Below are 18633 nucleotides of genomic sequence, written 5' to 3' on the forward strand. Positions count from 1 at the left end.
TCTGCACCATTCCTCCTTAAGCAAAAGACAGCTGCAGATTGTTCTTTTAGCAATGTAAATGCGTGGGACAGTCTCTCCCTTGCCTGCTTTTAGTCTACTAGGTAATGTACATTCACTTCTACAATCCATCGGGTGTGTGAAACAGGCACACACAGGACATGTTGGAAGATAAGTACTCCAAAAGTGTTCCTGTCCCTCTGCAGAACTCCTGGTTCAACTGGAAGCAGAAGATCCAAAGGGAATTTTAACAAACAGGGAGCACTGCTAGCAGGCATCTGTGTAATTATCCTATTAAAACAGAGCAGCATCTGCATTATCTATGCAAGTGCAGAATGGAAGGGAACATTATGTTCTCTAATCCTGTCTGGGAGCATTATGAAGTTAAAAGGATAACATTTTACCAAATCTGTGTTCTAACGTGATAGGTTACACTTAATTGCCTTTTAATTACCTCTCTTCTCGTGGCTTTCAGCTAAGGACCCTGCCTCTAGCCCTTATCACAGACCTTTCCTTGCCTTTGGGTTGTTTCTACCAGGTTTTAAATTTGAGTTTCCCATGAAAAGATGGTCCTACTGTGTCTTGAAGGCTCTTACTACAATTCCTTTGTGAAGAGCTCTGAGAATATTAGTTTACGTACACAAGATGTGTTGTAGCATTCGAACGTTTGTGTTTTCAGTCTAGTTGCAAAGGGCAAAGTCATTGGACTATGTTTTATGAATAAGGAGTAACAATGCATGGCAGGGGCCACACAGGAGCAAGAGATTATTCCAGCCTTCTGCCTGCTTGCAGTGTAAGCCAGGAGAGCGTATTGGCTTAAATAATGTAGATTTCTTTTTTCCTCTTTACCCCTGAGGGAGTCTGATTTCCTGATCACCTATCTAGCCATATGCCATAGCCCTTGCCAGGAACTCCGAGCAGTGTCACTGCCAGCTAAAATTACTTGTTTTCTGAGAACTGAATTACATTGAGAATTGTCTTAAATTGCTGCACTGGCACCATCACAAAGTTTTGCATACACACACAAAACTAAGTATGTAATAGCAGCCTTACCTTGGAATTCAGCTTAGAGACTGCTTCAAGCATTGAATTTGATCCAGATCCTGTGGCGTGTTCCACACCTGCTCAGGCACATCCCTCCTGCTTTGTTGTCTTTCCAGGGCTTTTCTCATCCTCTTTGTGCTCTGGCTAGTACACTACAATGATGAGACATGCAAATTAAACATTTACAAAGCCAGCATATTGTCTGCTCCTGTTTTCTACCAGTTACAGGGAGGACCTCGTATGGCTAGTGAAAACTTCAGTTGTGGTAACTATGCTTCTTTTCTTTCTCCTTGCAACAGGATGGATCTGAAACATGGATATGCGTTGACAAAGGAGTTGGAATAAGACTTGAGTCCTGCTCTGTGATATTTATATACCTGGACCATGAACTTGCTGTTTGGCTTCATGATTTAGGAACCTTTGTAGTAACTGTGTGAAGCTGTTGGGAATCATGGCATTCTCTCCATGGAAGCTATCCTCTCAGAAACTCGGCTTTTTTCTGGTGACTTTTGGTTTTATTTGGGGAATGATGCTTCTGCATTTTACTATTCAGCAGCAAACACAACATGAAAGCAGTTCAGTCCTGCGTGAGCAAATTTTGGATCTCAGCAAAAGATATATCAAAGCATTAGCTGAAGAAAATAAAAATGTGGTTGATGGACCTTACGTGGGGACAGTGACAGCATACGGTAAGTGTGTTCTCTAAATGACATGATAATCTGATTAAGGCTTTTTTCCTAAGTTGTCCAAATATTTTACTTCATAATGCTGCTCAGTTGACAGTTCTTTGCCCTGTGGATTTTCTTTACAGATGGAGAAAGTGGTCTTCCCTTACAAGTATGAAATAGGACAAATTTTACATTTCCAGTCACTTGGAAATGAAGCTGTCTGCTAATTTTTTTTACATCTATCTGGTAGCTATATCCAGTATGCCTTAGGTTATTTGTTAGAACTTCGTTTTAAAAAACTTTTTTGATGTTCTTGAGAAACTTGCAAGGCTTTTCAGTTTGTGTGTCAGTGATCTAAGAAATTCCCTGTGGATAGAGACCTGCTATGTTTATTTCTTCTTCCCTATTTCACTTCTATGTTCAGTCAATTTACTTAATGTTTAAGTTTATATCTGGTATAATCTTAAATTAGGCTTAAATATATCCTATTTGCCTCAGGGCAGAGAACTTTGAGTGCTTTGTTCGACAGTAGATTTTAATGCTTATTCTCTTCCAGTTTGTACACGAGAGTTAAGTTTGCATGTGTGAGATAAAGCAAGTAGAAAAGAACAAAGCATATTACCAGAAAATATTATCAAAATAAAAATATAATCCAATTTCAGTTTAGATGTAGCCCTTTTTTCAATCTGATAAGATCACATCATGCACCTTACTGGTTTAATATTTTTTAGACTCACTTTCTTTCCTACTTACCTATGTTCTTTCAGGCTGTGGGGAAAGCTAATGGTTAATTAATGATCTAGGTTTGTTTCCTTTTATAGTTGCCTTAATATTCAGCTCTGAAGAAATTGGATAGATGTTTTTGTATGCTTGGACAAAGAATATAGACTAGGATGCAAGAGATAATAGCTGCACATTTTTCTCTAGTTTTCTCTTAATGCTCTTTACCTTTCGGTGCATGCAGTGAAAATATCTTGCTGGGAAGTTCTCTCCATATCTTGTTTCTGTTACCTCTTTTTTTCTTCTGAAAAGTGAGTTTTTGGAGTTTGTGTGCATTTGGTTGCCTGTAAGGCTGAGATTATTATCTCAAACATTGCTAACAATTGTTGCTTCATCGCTTGAATAACAGCCTTGCTCTGTAACTCCTGATTTGTGACTGCAAGTTGAACTATGCTGGCATTGTAGTCTTACAAAGCAACACAAGCAAAATAGAGTGGTACTAGATCAATATTTGGATTGAAGACCTGCAAGCAAGTAGAGGTCCCTAGAGGATTGTGTGCCTGGGTTTAAAACAAAACTCTGTCTGCTTTATAGCCATCACCAGTGTCCTGTTATTGTGTAAGGCTGCTTGATGGTAGGTGAATTGAAGAAGAAAAAAGGCAGCAACAAACCCCAAACAATCTGGCTCCAGGTGTTGAAAGGTAACTGCATTAATATGTGCCTGAGCGAGGTCTGAGGGTTCAGGATATTCTTAAGCTAAGTTCCCCCTGCAGCTCGTTGCCTGGGGCACTCATTTCCTGTTCAAATCCCGCTAAGGAATAAGTTGACTTGCTGCCAGACAGTGGTCAAGTTCCCCAGGAGAAGTTAAACTGCATTTGAAAGCAGGTAAAATAACTCTGTAACACTTCTGTGAAGGTAAAGCTAAGTTTTGTGTAGACATTTCAAGTCCGTGGCCAAGACTAAAGACTTCAACACCTGGCCAAACTTAACATTTTCAACAAAGTAGTTTGGAAAGATGCAAAATAATGGTAATGTCTTTATTTAAAATATTACAGGCTCACGGTGGTGAGTCAATAACACCGTATTAAATAATACTTTATGAATCTGAGTAAGGTAATTACTTAATAAGTAAGTTAATTTTTCCTGTTTGGCATGCCAAATGGTTTGTTGCTAGCAAATGATCAGGTTAGCTGTTCAGGAATAAACACATTAATGACTGATGTTAATAAAAATTGGTAGAGATTGCTTTACTGTTTTATGAAAATTAATGCTCTTGCTAAATTAGCCTTTTTATTTCTTTCAATATTATCCTCTGGTTTCTTTAAGTAAGCACGGCTGTGATTTCCATGTTCAAGAATAAGTTTAATGTTTACTTGATTTGGCTGCTTTTACCTACCCAAAAGGTTTTTTAGCCATTCCTTAATTGTGGTTGCACAGCTTGTTTACTTTCTCACTTTTTCATTCTACCATATATTCACCTGTCAGGTAGGTGGATAAAACACTTTTCTTTTAAAAGTTATAGTCCAGATATACACAGTGAAAATTAGATTCTTTTTTATAGCAGTTAAACATTTTTTTTACAAAAATTTTTGTGAATCTGTGCTTCTGCCCACCTCTTCTCAAACTAGCCTCCACCTGCCTTTTTGTTCTGCCAAGCAGTCTCTCATATCAGTTTTTTGGTATTAAGAGTTAAAAAATAATAATTTTTAGCCATTTTTGTCTCTGTGATCTGTATCTGCCTTTATGTATGCTATGTTTCTTCCTCCGTTTCCTGAATTATTTTTACTACTTTTTTTTGCTAGACTTTTTTCCATCCTTCTCTACCATGGTTTTATTCATGTTAAGTCCATTCTTTCCTTTTCTTCTGTACACTATTCCATTAAATGACTTCCGAACCCCCTTTAAAACAGTCCAGATGACTAATGCTTCAGAATCCCCCTCCTGATCTTTACAGGACAAAGGAAAGCACACAGTTATAAAGAAAAAGACCTACTTTATAGTTCCGTGGAATAAATATAACTCTCCTTTCATTAGGAAAAAAGAATTATAAGCTTTCTAAAAGTAGTAGTGTTTTGTTATTTACTCTGTCTTTTGCACAAGAATTGAGATAGTTATGGGAAAAATTAAAAAAAGAAGGAGCACAAAATAAATGTGGCAAAAATACAACTGATGTAGAAACAATGGAATCACTCCAAGTGTATGGAGAAATTTTCTATTACAGATCAGAAAGTTATTTGATTCTAAAGTTCTGGAAACCAGAAAATGTATTATATGTATACACATGTAATCATTTTATGTAATTAAATGGGAAACTAATGTAAATTCCTCATGCCAAATTATTTAATCTTTACAAGGGTAAATGAAAAAAACAATACTTTCAGCATCTTGGCTTGTTGCCATTATAATTATGCAGTTTACTCTGATAGTGGTCTAGCTTTCTCCTGTTGCCCACAGTTCTTTTAGCTTGCCAAACTCTCTGTGTTCCTTCAAGGAATCTGAACAAAATAAAAGCAAAAGAAAAAAATATCAGAGAGCTCTTTGTTGTTGTTTGATATGCAAACTCCTGTTATTGTTTATTGCTTTGCACACCAAGGAAGTGCTGTCAGACCAAATAGAGGCTATCACCAAGAGACTGAAGAAAAGAAACACCTGATTTTTGTTTTGTGAATAGGACAGAAAGGTTGAACTTAACTGTGTTTGGATGTTTTGCCAGTGCAGAAGCTGGTTATGTGGAGGAGATGCAGGAGAAGGTTTTTGAACTGGGGCTCAAAGCTATCCCTTTTAGGACGGAGATTTTAGTTCCCAGGTGACTGAAGAACTGACTGTTCCTCTGATAGTGCTTGAATATGGATTTAGGTGTAGACTCATTATTATTTAAGCAGCTTCATATTGCTTGAGCTATTACAAAACATGCATTTTTCTGTTCCTATGTGTGTCTCCATGAGGGAGCACACTTCACCTTGAACACAGATGTCCATATGAGTTCCAATGTGCTTTATAAAATGGACAGCAAGTTCCACATCCAGGGAAACTTGTATGTGAAGCTGAACAAGGTAAGGAACGTGAGTGCACAGAACTGCTAATGGCAAAGATTTGCACTGAGAAAGAGTTTATATATAATCTGGTCTCATTCTTGTATCTGTTTTTTGATCCTGTCTGACAAGTGTGCATTGCATTATTAAACAATTTAACTTTTCATTTTCCTTTGCAGATTTGAAGAAGACTCTTGCTGTCCTGTTGGATAATATCTTGCAGCGCATTGGGAAGCTGGAGTCCAAGGTGGAAAATCTTGTCCTTAATGGAACAGGAGCAAACTCTACCAACAATACTACTACTTCTGCTCCCAGCTTAGGAGCAGTTGAAAAGCTTAATGTAGCAGGTGGGTATGACAATTACTAAAAGTATTTATGGGCTATTTAATCTATATTTTTCTCTCTTGTCCATAACATGATTTTTCAGTGTTAAGTACGTCGAATGTCTTAGAAAACGAAATTCGAAGTCTAGCCTTTATCAACATCAATCTAAAGTCCAAGCTCAGAGGAAGACTTTCTTCTGTGGTAACTTGAACACGTGAAGAAAATCAAATTCTCTGCCAAAGGGGTACAGTCCACCTGTTTATAGTAGATGTTTCGTGCTTTAAGTGGTTTCACTTTAGAACGATGAAACTGGACAGATGTTTTCTCTCTAAGCGTAACTATTTGAGTTGGTATGAATCTGCTGTGAAATTCTACCACATGCACTTTGTTGGTTATTAACTGAAAGAAAACATTAATTATATTTGTTACTGGTCATGATTTAAAAATGTACTTCCCTACAGTGCTTAATGGCTCTTAGGATTTGATACAGAGATATTGCCTACCTGGTACCTTCATCTTAAATAAAAACATGTTTTGACATGTCATTTGAAGTCACTAATTTTATCTTCAGTGAATGGACTGTTTTGTTCTGCCACCAAGTCTAAACAGATGCTGAGAGTCCTGACTAGTAGGAAGGTCTGAGGCTACCCTGCTAATGATCTTTGCAGTCCCAAAAAGGGAGCAGAGCACAAAAGTTAGGGCAACTTGGTAAATAGGTTGATAGCTGTGCTCCTAAGTCATGCCTGTGCTTGGTTTTCCTGTAAAAATATATGTTTCTGTTAAGAGGATGTTACCTACTTAAATCTGTCAAAACAGAGAAACAAATGGTACCTTTTGGTAGGGTAATGCCGTGCCCTTTGAGTCTCTCTTGCCATGTAGTAAAAATATGCTTATAGGAATTTACAACAGCCCTTTACACGTGTGTTTTACTACAGCTTGCCTTGTGGTACCTTTCCTTCTGCCCCTGTCTCTCTTGTCTTGGTTAAAGTGAGGGCAGATTAGGAAGAAGTAGCTGAAGAGGTGTAGCACCTGCAGGTTACTAATAGGCTGAGCCATGTTGCTGCCACAAGACATAGAGCACAAAGTCTTTGCTGGAAAATATTCCACTGGAATATTTTCCCTCACTGGAAGGTGAGGGAGTACAGCATTGTTATAGTTTCTGGGCTATATATAAAATGAGAAACATCCCTGTATGTTTTCTTTTTGTAGCTGGACAAAAGAGAGCCTTGATGCTGTTATTTCAACAGATTTGCAGATAATTGGAAGATACATACTCATGTTGTTGCTTTAACATTTATAGGCAAAGGTTCATTGTTCTTGTCTGACTAGAGGAAACATCTTTCATCAGTTCTTAGGGTGATTTTAATTTTGTTTGTTATTCTTGGAGTTGGCTAGATTCACAGTTCTGGAGCCTGCTAGGAGTTTTCAGTTTGCAGTGTTTGCATAGCTTTTTGCTGCCTGAGGCTTCCTCTGTGACAAAGAACACGATTCGTCTTATTAGAGGTTCAGGTTTTTACCTTTGATTCTTGGTACACTGAGTTTAAAGTGTCTGAAGAAAATATTAAACAGCAACAACAGAAAAACCTTTAGGTAACAGTTTCTTAAGTTTCAGTTAGTGTGTTGTTCTGATGACTAGATGATGTTACTGTTCAGGTATCTCCAGGCTGGATAGTACCAATGGTTAGAGTAGAGCTTGAATCTAATCTTGTGTCAAGTGCCTACTCTTCATCCATTTGAAGCAATCAATTGCAATTACTCTGACCAGAGGCAGCCAAAAGGAAATGAAAGACTTGTTTCTACTTCTGCCTTGATAGTAGTTTCCTGACAGCAAACTCTAGAAGCCATATGATTCCAGTATAATTATAATATAAACATCTTCTCTCTTAGGAAGGAATTTTTCAGAAAATAAGCTAGATGAGTATATTGTGATTACAATACCAGTTGCAGTGTTGGTTTTGTCTGTAATATTTCGAAAACATCCTTTGTTTTCTTGTGCTAGAGCAATTGAGGTAATCTGAAAATTGTAATAAAGGCATTTTGTTACCCAACGGTTTGTAATTTTCCTGGATCTGAAACATGTATGTATACAAATACACCAACTTCCATTGTTTTCTTTGTAGCATTCAACTCTTATGCTGTGATCACAGAAATCAGGCATGTAAGGATTACCCTTCCTCTCTTTACCAGCTGTAGTACTTTAATGCCGACTTTAGACAGATTCATGGTAGCTATTGTTAATAATTTTGCTCTTCTTGTCTGGACAACAGTAGAATTTATGAAGCATCCTAGTAGCATCATGTTTGATAATTCTGGTAACTTTTTAAAGACTTCTTGAGTTTATATTTTTTGGAAATCTTTTCTCTTTTTTTCTTTAACCTCTGAAGTAAATTAAGCATTTAATAGCCTCATTCATCAGTGCAACAGTGCAGTGTCATTAGCAGACTTTCCTACAAGAGTCCTGCTTCCAGCGGAGCTACTTCATGCATTTATTTTTATTTTGGATTGAACTGTCACAGTACACTGAGACCTCTGATTATATAATCTGTATAAGCATGTCCCTTTACCTATGGGGAAAGCCTTTCTGAAATAAATGGAGCTTCATGCAGGCTTGAACTCACCCTAAAATCTATTGACACTGCTTGTAAACCTTGGTAGTAAATATTGGAGTCACAAATCCTCCCAAGATCTGCATTTTGTCCTCACTGACCTTGTGTAAAGTTTACTGTGTTACATACTACCCGAGTAGATAAAAGTGGTAAAATAAGAAGGTGGTTATGGTGTAAGTATTTGTCCTCACTGCTGATTATGACAAACCCAAGAGCAAAACATAGTCAGTTTTAAATGATAAGAAAAATATTACGGTGGCAGGCTAGACTGCTCAATCTGAATATGCCGTGAGCTTTTCTTCATTGTGTATTTTCAGTGTTAATAACACTTTTACAAAAGAAAAAGTAGTCCTCATCTGCAAACTAGGAAAGAACAGAGATTATGATGATTAGTCAACATTTCTCCTTCCAAAGCCTCTCTGCAAGTATAGAAGTTAATAAACCAGCAAAGATTTACTTTTTTTTTTTAATGCTGTTCAACAAAAGAGGGTGTAGTCTTCACTGTATAAGGCAATGGGAGCCACGAAAGCTACGGAGATCCAGTGTTAGACTGGGGCATGTTCTTACCTGGAGTTTATAATCCATTATAAATTACTTCTTGAAGGAATGAGCAATAACTTCTCTGAAAAACCTGACAGGGAAAGAAAAAGGAGGCACTGGCATGGGAAATAATCAAACTATTTAGCAGTTTGGAAAAAATGTCTTTGTTTTGAATTATTCATATAGCCAGAAGTTGGCCAGAATCTCTGGCCAAACAGTAGCCATCATGGTTATTTGTGCCTTGTAACAGCCTAATAGAAATATTTTGACTTCTTTAAAACAGTTTTGATAGTTTTTAGCCTGTGCTTTGACCACTGTAGCCTGAATGAGCAATTTATGGGATAGGTATTACTTGCTACAGAGCCCATGAAATTTTCTTTCAGTAGAGTAGCCTCTTCATTACTATACTGAAACTTGAGATATGTTAGTATTTAGAGATTACCTACCGTAAGAAAAATATATTATTTGACCAAGATTTATAATTGTACTTCGGGCAGACATGCAGGCGTTTTAAGAATATGATTATTTAAAATTTAAGGGCTGCTTGGAAATCAAGGTATTCATTACTTTACAAAGGTCTCTTCAACAGTTATACTCCTTATTTGGTGAGACATGGAGAGAAGTGGTTTGGGTTTGTTTGTTTTTTTTTTTTAATTGTTCCACCTCTAACTATCAAGTGTGATGTAGAACTGAGACGGTAGTGGTGAAATCTGCCATGGAAAATACCACTCTCTGGTGGTGTGGAGAGTTTTTGGCAGATAAAAGGATCTGCAGAAAATCCATCTGGATTATGCTCATTCATGATAAGAAGGTGATAACAGTTGGTAGGAGGAATTGCTGAGGATTTAGCAAAGACTGTAACTTAACTGTCTCTGAAGTAGGGGAACTCGAACTTTCTTTTGTTTAATTTTTGAGTTTTGATCACAAGACTGGAACAGCTCTCCTAATGAAGACAGGCTGAGAGACTGGGGCTGTCCAACCTGGAGAAGAAGAGGCTCTGGGGAGACCTTAGAGCCCCTTCCAGTACCTAGAAGGGGCTTACAAGAGAGATGGAGAGGGACTTCTTACAAGGGCATGGAGTGACAGGACAAGAGGAGGGTGGGTTTAGGTTAGATATTAGGAAGAAATTCTTTGAGTAGCGAGGCACAGGCACAGGTTGCCCAGGAGACTGTGAACACCCCATCCCTGGAGGAAGGGGATTGAAGCAACTTGGTCTGGTGGAAGATGTCCCTGCCCATGGCAGGGGGATTGGAACTAGGTGGTCTCTAAGGTCCCTTCCAACCCAAACCACTCTATGATTCTGTGACTCTCAATCTAATGGTTATGTATATGTAGACTGTAGTGTGCATTCATATCCTCACTGTGTTTAGGTTTAATGTTTTTTTAGTGTAGTACTGCACCTAGTTCTTCCTCTAAAGTTAATTTTGTGGAATCTTTCATTAAGGGAAACCCAAGAGCAAAACAGCTTCTCTTCTCTTTTGGGTTGTATGAAAGGATAATACAGCATGAGCCCTGAGTATCATAAGTGTCTTTAATCCTAGTCCTAAAGGAGCTGAGAATGGGAACTGTGCTAGAGGGTGAGGCTGCATAGATTATGTTCAAAAGCAAAGCCATGAGCATTTGGGTAGCTTGAGTGGGAGGTTAGGTATTACTTTTTTTTTTTTTTCCTCTTTAGATCCATATGTAAAATCATAACCGTATTTTGCTTTTTCTTCTTCCCTCGGCAAAAAGATCAAACAATATGGTGGTTTTGATACTGACAATTTTCAACTGCTTATTCGGAACCTGCATTTCATTTATAAAAGAGTGAATTGTGAAGGCGCTTATGAGACATCGGCTGATTTGTTTTGAAAGCAATAAAATCTTCTTTCCTTCACTCTTTTCTCTGTTTATCCAAGTTATATCTGAAAAGCTTCTGAGATATTTGATAGCCATCCTTTTTGCATTTGTGGGAGGTAATATATTCCCATACCACACAGGAAAGTATTAATCTGAACCTTGGGTGTCTAGCAGATAAGAGTTTTCATCAGCCTTTAGAACAGGAAGCTTTGAGGCACAGCCACATTTGACACCCTCAAAGTTGCTGTTGTGGAGATGATTAAATGGAAATGAGGAAATATGAAACCATTGCACTTTCAAGCAGAGCTTGGCTACACAGCTGCTACTGTTGTAGCTGCATCTTTGGTTCCCTGTGACAGGCACAAGATCAGTTTGGTTTTGGCAACTTGGGTTATAACAGTTGTGCTATTCAACTATGAAAGAAATCCTTGATATTTGTGGGACAGAATTGCACTAGCATATTTCATGTATTTCATCAGATGGGGCAATCTGCTTGCACAAACATGGTCAGAGAATCAGCCCTCTGTTTTCTTCATGAGAATTTCTTTGGTAAACAGGAGGTATGGGGTTTGTGTGTTGTGGGTTAGGTTTGTTTTAGGTGGTTGGTGGAGTGTTTTTCTGAATTGTGAACTCTTGCTGTGTTCCAGCAGCTATGGAAAAACTTCATTTAAGCAAACTAAAAGAAACTGTTTCTATTCCTCAGGCTTTAAAACATTGCTAAATAATAGTGGTATTAATTCTTAAAGTACATTTTGCAAAATAGTTTTTTAAAAATACAAATATTGATTTAAAGCAAGGGCCAAGGTGCTCTGAGGGCGCTGTCATCACTCTACTGTGCTTGTTCAGTGAAAAGCTAAATTTTTGATAAGCATGACCATCTAATGCCTCAGATAGTATAATTGCACTGAAAACTGTGCCAGACCGGTTGTTTACAAAGTGTTCATTTGCCTGGAAAAGGGTCACTTAGAAGGATTTTAATTGTGTCTTTGATCCCATAAAAATGAGCAAGTGGAGGTTCAGGTTAAATCCTCCTCAAGACGCCCCCTTGTATATAGCTGGTGCTTGGAAAGCTCTTGCTAAAACTAACAGCAGTGCAGTGTCAAGTTCCTGTGTGTAGCACTGCTCAGTGAGGGAGAATTTTTTTGCTATATCTGTTCAAAGTTCCCATAGCTTTTTCGCCTTACACATTAACTTCTTCTGCTGTGTTGGCTGTTGAGTTCTCTTTTAACAACTTTAGTCTTAACATCTTTAAAGTCACTCATTAGGATGCAGACTTCAGTATATACTTGTCATTTAAGACATGATGGCTTGGATGTCTGTCAGATATCTGGCATCCTTCGTGAATATGTGGCAAGGCAAGCTGACAAGACAGCTTTGGCAGTGCTGCAAGAAGGGGGTTTGTATTTAACGTTATATGGTGAGAAGGACCTTTGTCGTGGTGTTTCCATGTCCTTATTCTTAAAAACTTGGAGCTGCCCCACTGAAGCCTTTTAGGTTTTGGGGGGAAGAAGCGGGTAACCTCATGATGAGAGGATTTGTTTCCATGGTCTGTGATGAATTTTGTTACACATATAACAGCCTTGTTAGTTTTGACAGTCTGCAACCACACTTACAACATAGTCCTGTACTTGCAGAGACACACTAGACTAAAAAGAGCTAAGATACTGCATACTATTTTAATTTTCAAAGCTAACCTCCTATCTTGAGGACTACAGTAGGCTTTTAGTTAACATGGCGTGTTGTGCCTTAGAGAACAAACTGGCCGTCCCCACAGAGCATCAGTGTGTACCAGGTGTAAGAGGGTGTGGGGCTGCACTGGCTCTAGTAGCCAAAATTGCAGCTTTCTCAAGGTGATGCTTTGCTTTGACTCATGTTTGTTGTGCCTTATGCGTTATATTCTTTTCCCCCACTGTATATAATACTAAGAAGTTTTTCCCATTGTGCTGTCTGCCTCCCACAAAAGCAGTAGTGTGGAGGTGGAGAGATTTGTGTGCTTTCAAACCTGACTGTCAAAGCACAGTGTAGTGGCTGTGCAGAAGACCACACGTGAATGTTTTCCACTGCAGTGCAAAGCTGTATCACTGATGCTGGAGGGGGCTTTTAGTGGTCCCCTGGGCTGCATTTTGATTAACCACTTGACTACAACTTGAATTCTCCTAACACTGCATTGATTTCAGTGGCGTTAATGGAGCACAGCAAGTGTGAGGATGGACTAGCAGTAGAAAAGTTAATTTTCTTTAAATCATACCAATGCTTTGCTACTGAAGTTTCTAAAATGTTAGTAGAAAGCATTTTGTGCTCTGCATTTAAAAGTCTTGAAAACTTTAGCTTATTTCATTGAATATGTTGTTAGTGCTTTCAGCTCACACGGCAAATTCTCTCTTAAAAGAAGTCTTACCAGCTGGAGATAAAAAATGTGAATTGAATTGAAAATGTGTTAATTAGTGGGAGAAGGGAAAGGAGACCTTACGCAAACTAAACTAGCCTTAACTACAGTCTATGTCTAACCATAGATACGAGATTTCAGAACTGAGATAGAAGCAAGAGAAGAATTCCATGAATTAAAGTAAGAATAGTACTTACATGTAATGATCAAAACCAGAAGGAGAACAGAGATAAAATTTTTCAAATAGGTTTGAATGGATATGATTACTCTGACCTTGTAATACTAAGGAGGTTCCTGATTTTATGAGATCTGCTGATGGCAACACTTTTGATTTGGTCTATAATCTGTGCTATATGTCATCAAAAGATACTCTAATGTGCTTTTTTCTGCTAGTCTAAAAATCTGAGTTTTAGCCTCAAAGTTCCAAAGTATATCAATTTTTGTGTCATGTTATATTTTTAATATATTTCCATTCTTTTAAGAATGCTGGTTTGGCCTTAGCAGAGTAGGTGGGCTTCTGGTGTCACAACTTGCAGCTTCAGCAGTATTGCAGCCTTTTCATTTGCTTTAACTAATATCACTATTTTAAAACTTTTATGACAAACAGAGTACCTATCAAACAGCAGTCATTGCTGAGTGACTAATTATAACTCTTATTCAGCTTACTGTCTTAGTGGAATATTTCTAGACTTCCTAACTGTCTGATGGAGAAAATTGAGGCAGAATTTTTTAGCCTGCTACAAAGCACATTATTTGAAGAATGTGCAATATAGGAAAGGGATAAAATATGTGTGCAGCACTCACTACTGCTCATTTTTATTGTTTTGTTAAAGAGTAACTTGGAAGCAAACAAAAAATCAATTCCTTGTCACATACTGTGCTTTTAACCACATAATTCTCATCTGGGTGTTGTAGACCTTCACTAAAAAAACACCCTATGGACATGGAGTTTAATTGCAAGAGACAACGAAGACCTGTACCTGTGAACTGGTGTTTAGAGAGAGCAATGTCAAAGGGCTGGGGCTCTAGCAGGTGTAGTTGCTGATCTTGAGCAACAAGGAAGAAGCATCTTTTCCCATGCAAGGTTAGGTGGCTTAGCTGAAATCTGCCGTGTTGTTCATGCTGACGTGCCAGACTTTGCACTGAAATAACTGATGATTGTTCACAAGTTCAGGTTCACCTGCTGTGCACTAACAATGTCTGATGCAAAGCTGTACATCATTTGTGAAGTGAACATATGGCTCCCTTCTAAACATGGGGATTGAGTTTGTTAGTTATATTTTAAACATCCCAGCACCTCACAAACAGTGCACAGTATTTAAAGAGGTTTTTTTAAATCTGCGGTAGGTTGGTGTTTTATTAATATTTTTCAGTTTTTCCAACACTATCTGTAACAACTGCATGCTCTTAGATTTATAACATATATTAGTGTTTTCAATTTATCAGTGCGTTGGTTTTTAATGTAACATCGTATGAGATAAATGTCTAATAATTATGTCTTTGCATAACAGCAGTCAAGAGGAGATAAGCTGCTCATGACTTCAAAAACAGGTGTCTGTAAAATAGAAATTAATATCGTGGCTCACATGAAGTTTAAAGAGAAAAAAGCAGCAACACTGCTGTTGCTTTGTACTGACTTGATAGTTCCTGTATATCTAACTTTTTTGACTGTAAGTTCTAAGTTTTGGCTGGGAAAAGAGATCTCAGAACTTGCATTTTAAATTACATAAATCCTAATTAAGGATAAAAATCCTTGTGGTTTCTCAAATACTCTTTTCCAACAAAAGTCACTTTAATGTCTGGCTTAATAATGTATTTTTCCCCTTCAGGAAAAGACTATCCAACATGAATTTGCTAACAGCGTAATACATCTATCCAGACCTTTTAATAAGAATTTTCAGAAATTATTAGTGTTTGAGGTTTTTGTTATCTCCAAATGATGAAAAACTCTAAAGTCTTGACTTGTATTTTAATACTTGGCTTTTCATGTTTTGAAAGATCCTGGTGTGTAGATCTGCATCTCCAGGGTTCCACTCTTCATCCCCCTTGTCTTTGTAATCCATTTAGAAGTGTAAATTGGTGGTATCTGGTTGAGCTTGGTCCTAGCTGTCTGTGAGATATGCAAGATTTGTTCACCTCCTGGATTCCTGTTTAAGAAGAGCCAACTCCTAGTTAGTGTGGATGGCTGAAGCCTGTGCATGAAAAAGGGAGTGAGCTGATGTGTCAGTGTGGTCCCACACTGAGCTCAAGACATGCCAGGCAGTGCTGTCCAACCATCGCTGCTTCTGCTGCTCCAGCTGTGCAGCAGGGTTTGATGAGGGCAAGCTGGACTTGGTTGTTGGTTTGTAGCTATGAGTTTGTATTTTAAGAGACTGGTCACAGCGTCCTTGACTTCAGAAATTTTAAAAGGATGGTTCCTTTGTTTATAACTACAATTCAGATCAGGTAGCTTAGTGAGGATGGGAAAGGAGCCTTTTTGTTGCCCACAGGCTTAGTAGCCTGTTACCAACAGGCTCCAGCACACACTTATTGCCTAGTTAGTAGTGAGCAGCAAGAGGAGCAGAAATGTAATTCTTCGTGCGGGTTCTGGTCATTAAAAAGAAAAGAAAAGTTGGGAGGGGTGTTTCTCAACCTGGAACTGTCACTGACTGTGTTCAAGAAGAAAGGGTATGACTTCAGTGCAAGTAGTAGTTGACTGGAACCATCAAAATTATTCACTAGTGAATTCAGAGTTCTGCATTGAATTCTAAGTCTTATGTGTGGAAACCAGTTCTGACTTGCCCATTTCTGCAGGCAGAGGTTGCTTGGGACAGCAATCCTTGATGTAGATGTGTTTCCAGTCTGATTGCATCAGCTGGCTTCCTGTGAAGAGATACAAAGGAAAGGCTGCTTCTCTAGGGAGTAGTCAGATGGAACAGAGTTGCATTTCTGTGTTCCTTCTCCTGTTCTTTCACATTCGTTTCCTCTTGTATGCATATATTGCTACATTTTGTTCTGGTCCGGATAATACTTTATGTAAATTGTTTCATGTTACAGTTTATATTTAAGCTTTATAGAATTGCCTTCACTATGCTATTACCTGATTAGTAGCTGTGAATGAAGCAAGTGAAAGTTGATGTAGGTGTTTGGGATATAGATCCGTAGTAAGGCTGAATGGGAAGATGGAGTGGGGAGCTGGTGAGTGTGTAAAGCATCTTCATAGTCTGTGGACTATGCTGGAAAAAAGACTAACATTTTTGAGGAAGGTGAATCCTAGCAGTGTTTACTTTTACTGGCAAGGAGGGGAAATCTGTCAGGTAATCTTGATAGTACTATTGGAGACATTAGTATTTCAACATGGTTAGAGGTGATAAAGGTGGGCATTAGTGTTCTGTACAATTTGTACATACAGATTATCGCAGAGAGATCAATATGCTGTTTGTCTGTAAGTCATCCCAATGGAAGAGCAAGAGTAGGGCTGCTGTGGAAAAGACTTAGTGCTGCTGGCCACAGGGGAGACCAGAAGCCTGGAAAAATCTGCAACTTGTGCTGACAAAAATGTCTGTCTCTTCTTTTTTACTTCTTGGAATGGACAGGAACTGGGAGGGTTGGCTTTCTGCTTGAAAAGTATCTGTATGTGGTACATACAGATACAGCAGCTGATGGGAGCTGTTGGAAGTGTGTGGCTCCTGCAATATGTGACTGTTGGAAGAGGGCAGTTTTTGTTCTTGCAAGTAGATCTTGCAAATACAGTGATCCTGTAAAACCTCGTGAGCAATGAACAGTAGCACAGATCACTCCCCATCTACAAAAACACACTTGGATGCAGAAAACCTGTTTATGCATGACAAAAGCAAACAGGTAGACTACAGTTGTGCATCTACCAAAAATGAGGCAATTGTATTTTTTTTCTCTGTCCTTTCTTTCTTTGACAGACCAGGGGATACCCATTTAAATGCAACATGATACTTGGCACTGAATGCTGTAAAATAAAAAGTTATACTTAAAAGGACTTCAGAAGAAGAGAGAGTTTCCTTGATTAACCTTTTGAAGTAGAAAGCCATCATATGATAGCATAATTAGCTTGAGATAGAAGAATTTTTTTTATTTTAAATGGCAAAATTGATGGATCATTCCTGTTGGCAAGCTGTACCCAGCCGTTCAGCATTTTCAGCCCTAAATTCAATATGATGCTGAAAGTTGAACTTTCCCTGTAGTTGAGCTGCATCTCTGATATATCATAGATTTCAGATGTCTTTTTTTATTTTAGGAAATTTTGAATTTGACATGCCTTACATAAAGCTCTTACTTTGCATTCAGACCAATGAGTTTGTATTAAAAAAAACTTAAGAAAGAAAAAATCTGCAAAAAGTCCCATTCTTATGTAGCTGCACTGACTGACTTGAGAGCATACTTTTAAATTGCTGCTATCTGTATGCATGCTCTGTATGTTCTTACTCAGAGCAGAAATCAGAGCCTTAGATGTCAATGGTCTAGTCTGCAAGAATCCCACAAGGATAAGAAGACAGAGAGAATATTTTGAAAGTGCTTATTGATTTGAAATTACAAAGTCATCATACAGACTACTTTCCTTCAGTGCTATTGTCATTGGCAGTACAGCTCAGTTTGTGAAACTACTCCTGCTGCAGAGACTGCCAAGGAAGTGTCACCTTCCTGGCATGATTCTTCTTTCTCTCATCAACTCAATTTTGCAACTCACATTTCAAGTTTTATCTTTAAAAGAAACTGTGTACAAAAAAAAAGAAACTATGTGCAAAACTCTGTGCAGAAAAACCTATGTACTGCTAGACCAGGCGATGGTTTTTTGTGTATAATGCTATAATGCAACATTCTAACTTTTATCCACTGCTCTTGCTGCTACTCCGTTCTAATACTGCAGCTTTTTTTTATTTTCTTCTGGGCTTTCTAATTAGCATATTGTGCATAAAATCATGCACTTTTACCATAGCATGAAGTGTTCTTAGATTGATGGCTGTCTGGCTTTAATGATCTTGATTCTTGCCCGTGGGAAAAGCAAGAAATTATGCAGGTATAATATAGATAACTGTGGGATGAACTACCTAAATTGAAAACCTTATCCTCCACTGCCTTTGGCAAGAATCTCTCCACTGTGGTAATAATTTTTCTTGCCTTAAAGACCTAAATTATAGGGTTCTTCTAAGAAGAAAGTCCCTTCCTGGAGTTAATGTGGTAATGTCCTTTAAAACTGCTGGTTTTTCCTTGGCTCATGAGCTAGAAGTGTTGCTGTGTATTATACTCTTTAATGTTTTGCAGTAATCTAGAATGAAAAAAATCATGGGAGACCACAGGAAATATTTCTTATGAGATGTGATGTAGTGCTACTCAGTTGTAAAATTAGATCATATTGCAACATTTATTAATTGGGTCATATATCTGATGCCAAGTTTTGGATCATTGGTATTTGATAAAATGATAACAGAACTTGAAAAACTAGTTTTTATATTTAAGAGCAATAT

At 38.0% G+C, this 18633-nt stretch overlaps 1 protein-coding gene across 2 annotated transcripts in view; it reads left to right on the forward strand.

The window, feature by feature from the left end:
• Positions 1 to 18633, forward strand: part of MGAT5 (alpha-1,6-mannosylglycoprotein 6-beta-N-acetylglucosaminyltransferase) — a 140851-nt gene that overhangs the window by 63372 nt on the left and 58846 nt on the right. For both annotated transcript variants that reach the window (XM_039386297.1, XM_027748938.2), the window contains exons 2-3: positions 1341 to 1730; positions 5641 to 5808. In XM_039386297.1, the coding sequence (XP_039242231.1) occupies positions 1493 to 1730; positions 5641 to 5808 (406 nt within the window). In that variant the 5' untranslated portion in view covers positions 1341 to 1492. The remainder of the gene's footprint in view (positions 1 to 1340; positions 1731 to 5640; positions 5809 to 18633) is intronic.

The sequence above is a fragment of the Pipra filicauda genome, unplaced genomic scaffold, assembly GCF_003945595.2.
Source record: "Pipra filicauda isolate LSUMZ 115617 unplaced genomic scaffold, ASM394559v2 scaffold47_size6085603_pilon, whole genome shotgun sequence".
NCBI lineage: Eukaryota > Metazoa > Chordata > Aves > Passeriformes > Pipridae > Pipra > Pipra filicauda.